Below are 8,153 nucleotides of genomic sequence, written 5' to 3'. Positions count from 1 at the left end.
GCTCTCCCCTATTTATACGGCGTTCCCTTTCCTACGTCACCTCTCGTTATAACTCCCTTCTCTGGCCAACCGGCCATACTAAATAAGTTGTGGTAAGCCTTTNATGTGATGTGGGTTTGTGTGTTGTTTTGTATGTAGGATGTGATGTGGGTTTACGAGTTGTTTAGTGTGTTGTTTTGTATGTTATTTTCTGCATAGTTATGAATGTTGTTTTGCTGCTGCGTTGTTAGTGCGTGTTTGTATGTGTAGGATGGATGAGAAATATTCAGCACTGTTGTCTTGCAGGGTGCGAAATTAACGCGAGTCCCAAGTCATATACTCCCTGATTTACTGTCGGACTCCCTGAAAATTCTGCTATAGTAACTAGTTCCTTCCATAGTACGGCCTCGCGGAATTGCCATATTTTTCCAGCAAATGTCCAAAAAGAATCTTCAAAATAAGCACATGTGTTATTGCTAATATCTTTAGTTTTGATCTTTAGACTGCGGACTCCCTCATTTTGCTACGGATTTCTTCTTTTTGAGGGCAGTTGGACTCCCTTGTTCAAATGTTAATTTCTACCCCTGGTGTTGTGTTGTAATTTAGGAGGCAGAGGAGCGACAAGCGCATGGTGGAGATCATGAGGGAGCACCAGGAGGGAATTTCGGCGGATTTGCTGGTGGAATGCCCGGCGGCATGCCTAACCTCCAGAACATATTCTCTGACCCAGAGATAATGGCTGCATTTCAAGTACGTATATGAAACACATCTGCGAATATACACAGATAGTTATAAAGCAGGGGTGAATAGTGACAGACTTTCATTATTCACTCCTGACATACAGTAAACCTGTGTTTAAGGGGCACTTAAGGGAAATTACAAAACAGCCCTTTATAGACAGGCGTACGTTCTATAGATATGATGTCACCATTGTAAGTGTCAGTCTGAAGAAACACAAAGTGTCTTTCATCGACAAGTGTTTGTATATAGATGTGCTTTCAACATATAATTGTAAGCCAAGAGAAACACTGAATTATGTCCTTTATAAATTATAGGCTGGCTTCTATCTATTCGATTAATACTTTAAGTAATATTAGATATTCGAATATATTATACTATTTTGGTGCATTTGTTATTATGGCGTCACCACGGACAGGAGTGGATAGCATTTCATTGATCTTCATTTCATGCAGGACCCTGAAACTGTGAAAGCTTTCGAAGACGTCAGCACCAACCCGGCAAATATCGCAAAGTATAAGGACAATCCAAAGGTCATGGGACTGCTGACCAAGATGGCTGCAAGCATGGGTGGCACTGGTGGCATACCAGGCATGCCTGGGATGGCAGGAATGGGAGGTATGGGAGGTATGGGAGGAGGTATGTATGCTCTTGGTTGAATTCAGTGTTCTATTTTCATCCACACATTGGTGACCAGTCGCTGACATGAGATAATGGTGGGTCACTGGTCTATGGTGTAGACATAAGGGTAATGAGTGGATAATGTATATAATTAACTTTGTCTTTATTATTAACAAATCTTGGTAAACTCTCATGTATTGGGAATTCAATAATTGTCGATTCTGTAATTCTCTTTTCAAACTTCGAATGTGAATAAATGGGACTTCAAATGCTGAACGTTACTGGTGACGCTTTGGTTTTTAGAAGGCTTGTGTGCTCATCGTACATGTGGTGTGATGTTTCGGCCTTACCGCAAATGTTGAGCTACAAGCTTTTGTGACTTTAGGTTTCCCTGGAGCCTTCCCAAGTGGTGCTTCCTCACCGGGTACCACACCAACTGCGGAGTCCGAGGGCAGTCGACCAACAGCAACTGGACCAGCTCCTTCCATGGATGAAATCGACTAACTCTTCACTGTATTACGTTATGGGTAAACGCAGGGATATAAGGCCCTCGTCACTCTCTCGCATGATACCATTTCATTCATTTAGTCCATTCTGTAGATTTATCAACAGGAATGTACTGTTCCCCGGTGTGTTCTTTTTGGTCCAATGTTGGAATTGTTGGTGTTCCTAATCATTACCACTTTTGTAAGGCTTTGCAAGCTTTGCTCACTGAATTTATCAGCACATACACGTGCAAGCATGGGTGCACTCGTGCATGTGTGTGCATATATGTGTGTATAGACACACATACACCCCATTCATGGATTTTATAAATCAATGTTTATTAAGTCAAATGTTTAGTATCTCGTCACAGTGTATGAACCTGAATGATCATGATGGTGACCTCACATACTGACATGTTTCTACGTCATATCCACATCATGCTGGTAACACGACCTCAAGTGCACTTCTTTGCGCAATCAAGCTATTGATTCGGTAACATTTCCTACCAGAACAAGGTGGAGACTACCGAGTCTGCGTGTGCACTGTCGCAGTGCCAAAGTAGTACGGCTGATGTAGATGTCACCCATCGTAATTCCTTCACTGTCATGTTAAGCTGGGTTTACACTACCGACTTCATGTTTCCGAGTTGGCGAAAATAGAACATGTTCTAATCACCCAACTAGTTGCTATCGATCGGTTGGTCGTGCAACTTTTGCGGTTACACTGCCGATTGTCGGTTGTAAAGTTGGTCCAATTTGCCAATTCGCCAACAGAAAGTCGGTAGTGTAAACCCAGCTTTACACGTATCATGCGGGGTTTATGTCACCTGTTCACGGGCACGAATCAGCGGTGACAAGCTATGCCGACTGTGTCCAACAATTGAACATCCCTACGAGCAAGAGCATGAGTTACGTTCACGGCACGGTTAGTACAACCAAATACATTTATCAAATAAAAGAACAGCTGTTCCTGCAGTCTAGCTTACAGCCGCACTGACTGTGCCCACCATCACAGCAGTTCTGATGACAATTACAACTCTGGTGGCAGTATTAATTAATTATCTCTGTGAAGCCGGAAAGCAGGTACACGAAAAAATGTAGGCTGGTTGTTGAGACTCTGCTGTGGGTAGATGGTAGGATGTGTACTGTGTACAGTTGGTGGTCATGCCATGGATTATTATATATACGGCAATGGAGATCGAGTTTTATGGCAACAGATCATTTGCACGGTTGACCGAAAGTTACTGATGGTTAAAGGTGTCCGAAAATGAATCGTCCGTACTCGTGTGTACAAGTTTTTACGTTCACGTGCGGTGGATATGGTTTTGACCCTATATGTGCATTTTCTACCAGTATATGAGTAGGTAACTGTGGAGTAACAGTCGTGGGTGTATAATGTGTTTCAGGTTTGTCTCATGATCTGCAGGCTATGCTACCTTGTTTGTTAAGTAAGAGATTCCGTTTGCTGTCAAACGTAAATGAACGTCTAGATACTATGATATTGCCAGTTTCTTCATGAGACGAACACATTTAAATAGTAGTGATTTCGTAGTCTGTTATTCCTTAAAATTCGTGATTTCGTAGTGTGTTATTACTTAAAATTGCAAGAAAGCAGAGTAATTTAAAATTCAATGCTATTATACCAGCATTTCCATGTGAACGTGACAAAACGTGATTGGGTGAAATTGTCATAGTGACCAATTGTTAGCAGGATTCCTGCTGCTTAGTCACATCTAGACACCACACATTACAAATAATAAATTTCTTTACAACTAGTAAAAAGTGTGAGGCTGGTGAATTTACTCTGTTAATTTAATTTGTCTGTTCGTCCTAGAAAACAAGATTCTGCATCCATTTCACAGCGTGTGAAACATAATTATGACGTATGGTGTAGCTGAATATGCAGATAAAATCTACATCTTAGTACGCATCCAATACATTGCAGTATGTCACAGCATCAGTGATGATGCCAGCGTCACTTAACTAGATCAGGAAATATGCGCATGATAAACCAAAATAACGTACACCGTTGATATGAGACAATTCGATGTTTTACTGCTTGTTACCTGAACTGACTTATTGAAGATTTATAACAGCAGATATACGCAGCAGTGGCAGAAACCTACACAGCAGTGATAACCCGAAATAACGTACACCGTTGATATGAGACAATTCGATGTTTTACTGCTTGTTACCAGAACTAGAAGTGACTTCTTGAAGAATGATAGCAGTAGACATAGTGATGGAAACGTAGGTTGGGATGCCAAAACATCAATCGTCACCATTACCTCACTTTCTCTGACCGTAAGCTAGCTTGCTCTACCCATGTTGCCCTTTGCTCGAGTACAGCAGAAAGTGAATGTAGGAACATGTGAGTGAGTGAGCAAGCTATGAACGAAGGGCTGCAATGGATGAACTACCACAAACCCTAAATATAAACCTCTAACCTTAACCCTAATCCTATCCACATAACTATGAACTCTAGCCCAACCCAAGCTGATCATAATTCTAATCATAAGCCCATCATTAAAATCCTTTAGAACTTTTTAACCACTCCTCTGCCATGGTCTACGAAGAAGATATTATATGTCCTCTGCTGCATATATTGCAGTGTGTGCGTGCGTGCGTGCGTGCGCGCGTTTTTACTTGAGCCTGTAACACATATGTGCTGCAGCATCATGATGAACCATGCTATAACGAGAGGCATAACAATTACAAAGACACGGTATGTCGGCATACTTACATCACCGTATAGAGATATACGTGTTCGGAGCATACTATGGACCAGTGCAATCAGATCTATCATAACAGTAAGCCGTCACAAAGATTCGGCTGGCTAAGGGTTCATATTTTGGGGAAATTTTCACCACTGCCATGCGGCATTGTCTGTTTTGGTATATAAAAGGTTTGTTCGTCTTTGATTACATAGTGTGTGATTGTATGATTTTATGCATCTTACTCTTGTTCTGAGCGGGGCGTGCGCCAGTGATAAGCAGCAAAGATTCTCTGCATGTGCGAGCGCAGATGTAGAAAAGGGTGCGCTGTATGCTGTCGGAGCGTGGACTGTTTCAGGGGGATGTGTGTTAGTGCAGGGTGAGGTATATACAAGTGAACCTCGTGCATGCTAATTGTTCGTGTGTCTGTGTGGCGGCGTCGCGGCTGCGACGCATGTGTGTACCGTAGTCGTGCCCGAGAGTGCTGTGGTGTGTGTGAGTGCAACGCACGTGTGTTGGGATGCAAGCGCGTCGTCGTGTGGTGAGTTCAAAGCGCGTGGTGTGCGTGCGAGTGTCTGCGGTGCAAGCACCTGAGTTGTGGGCTGCCAGAGCCGTGTGGTGTGTGTGCATGTGAGTGTGTGGGTGCAAGCGTGCGCGTGATGCATGTGGTGTTGGGTGCAAGCGTTTGCGGCGTGTGTGCAATTAGTGTGTGGGCTGCAAGACGTGCGGTGTGTCGTGCATCGTGAGTGTGCTGGGTGCACTAGCGCGTGGGCGTTTGTGATGTGAGTGTGGGGGTGTGGCATGCATGACGTGTGTGGGTGCAAGCCACCTGGTGTGTGGCGTGTGTGCATGTGAGTGTTGGCCGTTGCCAAGGCGTTCTGTGGGTGCTGAGGCATGTGAGAGTGTGTGCGTTGCAAGTGTGTGGCGTGTGTGCATGTCTGGAGTGTAGGTGCAAGCGTGTGGGGTGTGTTGCATATTGAGTTGTGGGGCAAGACGTGTGGGTGTGCTGCATGTGAGTTGTGTAGGTGCAAGCGTTGTGGTGTGTGCATATGAGTGTGTGGGTGCAAGCGTGTGGTGTGTGGCATGTGAGTGTTGTGGGTGCAAGCGCGTGCGGATGTGTCATGGTGAGTTGTGGGTGCAAGTCAGCCTGGGTGTGTGCGTGTGTGCCCTGCGGTGTGTGTGGCGGTCAGGAGCGTGGGGATCTGGTGTCTGCGATGTTGTAGAGTGTCAAACAAGCGCGTGGCTGCTGCTGCTAACTCGTAGATGTGTAGGTGCAGCGCGGCCGGGCTCTGTGTGTGCATGTGAGTGTGTTGGTTGCAAGGTTGTCGCGTGTGTGCATGTGAGTGTGTGGGTGCAGGTGGGCGGTGTGCAATTTAGTGTGGGTGCAAGTCTGTGTGTTTCTGTGTGTGGCTGGAGATGTGTGGGTGCAAGCCGGGGCCGTGTGTGCCTCGAGTGTTTGGGTGCAGCGCTGGCTGTGCGCAGAGTGAGTGTGTGGGCTGCAAAGCGTTGTGTGCTGTGACGTCATGTGGGTCAGTACCATCGCCGATGATGCTGCAAGTTTGTGGTGCAGCTGTGGGTGTGTGCCTGCGAGTGTGTGTGTGCAAGCACTGGTGTGTGGGTGTGTGCATATGGCTGTGTGCGGTGCAAGCACTCTGGGTGTGTGGGTGTGTGCATATGAGTGTGTGGGTGCAGCGTGTGGTGTGTGCTTGCCTGCGAGTGTGTGGATGCAAGCACGTGGGTGTGTGCGATGTGAGGTGTGTGTGTGCAACGCGCACCTGGGTGTGTGGGGTGTGCTGCGAGTGTGTGGTGGGTGCAAGCGTGTGGCTGTGTGCATGTGAGTGTGTGGGTGCAAGCGCGTGGGTGTGTGCATACTACAGTGTGCGTGCATGCTGTGTGTGCGTATGTGCTTGCTACATATGCTGTGTATGTGTGTACGTGCATAAATATGTGTAGGTATCAGTGTTGTAGTCGAGTACACACCCCCCGAGTCCGAGTCCGCCCCCTCCCCCGAGTCCGAGTTCGAGTCCAAGTCCGCGCCACCCGAGTCCGAGTCCGAGTCCACACCACCTGAGTCCGAGTCCAGTTTTGATAAAAAAAAATTGGGGGCACCGACTGACAAGACCGCTCACTTCTATGTTTGTTCAAAAATGGGGGGGGGTGTCTCCTGCCCCCTGGATCTGTCACTTGTTTGCATGAAATAGAAAGTAAAAGCACAGAGCAGAAAGTTCTTTCTTGTAGCATAAACTTTATTTCTTTGATTCATTTTCTTGAGATATTTGTTCAACCATGAAGTTCGAATAGTTACACACTGTCAACGGCATATAATCATGTCGAAGAGTTACATAAACCTAATCATGTTTACCATGTAACCATGACATTAGTGGCAATCATCCGACTTGGCATATGAGATCGATCTGGGAAACAAGTGCCGCAGAGCGACAGCGCTCAACTGACGTGTACTGTAGCCGGGTATTCTTCTGATAAACTCACTGGCAACCGAATCAAGTGCGCCCTCCCGCCACCGCGTTCGCGCTCAGAGCATATATCTAGGATACTACTAATACAGATCTAAAATCTATGATAGCTAGGCTTTAATTTCTATACCGGTAGTACAGTAATAAAGATACAGCTGTGTAACTTTAATGACTTCGCTATATTAACATGTTATCATGGATATATCGGCGAGCGTGAGCGTAGTGGTGGTGGTTGGGGGATTGCGGGTGGAGGGGGTTATAATAGCAAAAGCAGTTGCTGCGAGATGGCGCGTGCAAGTGTCATCAATAATCAAAGATGGCATCGCCCTTTGTGCGGGTGTCACTTTCCCCCGGGCATAGAGGGAGGGTGCCGCTACGTGGCAGCACTAGTCACTTCGTACACTTCCGTCATTCCATAGTCATACTTCCATGCTAGACATGGCCTTATTTCCCTAACCCTAACCCTAACCCTAATCTTAACTCTAACCCTGACCCTAACCCTAATTCTAACACTAGTGCTGCCACGTAGCGGCACCCTCCCTCTACGCCCGGGGGAAAGTGACACCGCCTTCGTGCATGATAACCTCAATCCATTGAGTTGCTGAAATCCTACCGGCTAAAATCCAAGTATATTCAAGCAGGCAAGAATTTTGCTCCGCTGTGAGTTAACACATCTGCATTGCAGGTTGCCAGGCAATAATTATGATTAGAATAGTGCCAGTTAACCCCCATGCATGCGTAATGGGCTGCCGCCGTGTTTTTGCCTACCCACGCGAGCATTCAGGGTGCTATTACAGTGTGCTAATACAGGGTGCTAGTTAAATCTACCTGTGCCCCTACCTCACTACTCTCGCTCTCTGTCCCACGATTCTGTTCGTGGACTACCTCAGCGAGTCCGAGGGCGTATATCCCAGACCCTTGCATTAACCTGTGCATCTACCTAGCACCTCGAGTTATTCCCTTAAGACTATATGCCTTGTCTCGGGAATTCGGACATTCTACGCATTTCAGAAAACTCGTAACCCGAAATCAAGACCCTTTCCCACGCTGTCCAGTGAAGGTTTAATAACTTTACGTCTAACACATGCCATCGTTTCTATCGGTAAATCAGTCATGGCTAACGTAATAAAATAATCTGATGT

The 8,153-nt window shown here is 46.1% G+C and overlaps 1 protein-coding gene across 1 annotated transcript; it reads left to right on the top strand.

The window, feature by feature from the left end:
- Positions 1-250: 250 nt before the first annotated feature.
- Positions 251-2,044, top strand: LOC106815354 (hsc70-interacting protein-like). The gene is made up of 4 exons (XM_014819803.1): positions 251-286; positions 586-729; positions 1,173-1,356; positions 1,724-2,044. Exons 1-4 carry the CDS (start codon positions 251-253, stop codon positions 1,840-1,842), a joined length of 483 nt encoding a protein of 160 aa, XP_014675289.1. The 3' UTR covers positions 1,843-2,044.
- Positions 2,045-8,153: the final 6,109 nt, after the last annotated feature.

Source organism: Priapulus caudatus, unplaced genomic scaffold, assembly GCF_000485595.1.
Source record: "Priapulus caudatus unplaced genomic scaffold, Priapulus_caudatus-5.0.1 Scaffold1095, whole genome shotgun sequence".
In the NCBI taxonomy this organism is placed as follows: Eukaryota; Metazoa; Priapulida; class Priapulimorpha; order Priapulimorphida; family Priapulidae; genus Priapulus; species Priapulus caudatus.
The sequence above is the reverse complement of the archived record's forward strand: the minus strand, read 5'-3'. Positions and strand labels throughout refer to the sequence as shown.

What these genes read in the sequence shown, in the direction of transcription:
- LOC106815354 (XM_014819803.1), top strand. Translation starts at nt 251, where the DNA reads ATGGATGAGAAATATTCAGCACTGTTGTCTTGCAGG. An exon ending in CAGCACTGTTGTCTTGCAGG is followed by an intron (nt 287 to 585) that starts GTGCGAAATTAA and finishes GTTGTAATTTAG; the next exon opens with GAGGCAGAGGAGCGACAAGC. An exon ending in TATGGGAGGTATGGGAGGAG is followed by an intron (nt 1,357 to 1,723) that starts GTATGTATGCTC and finishes TTGTGACTTTAG; the next exon opens with GTTTCCCTGGAGCCTTCCCA.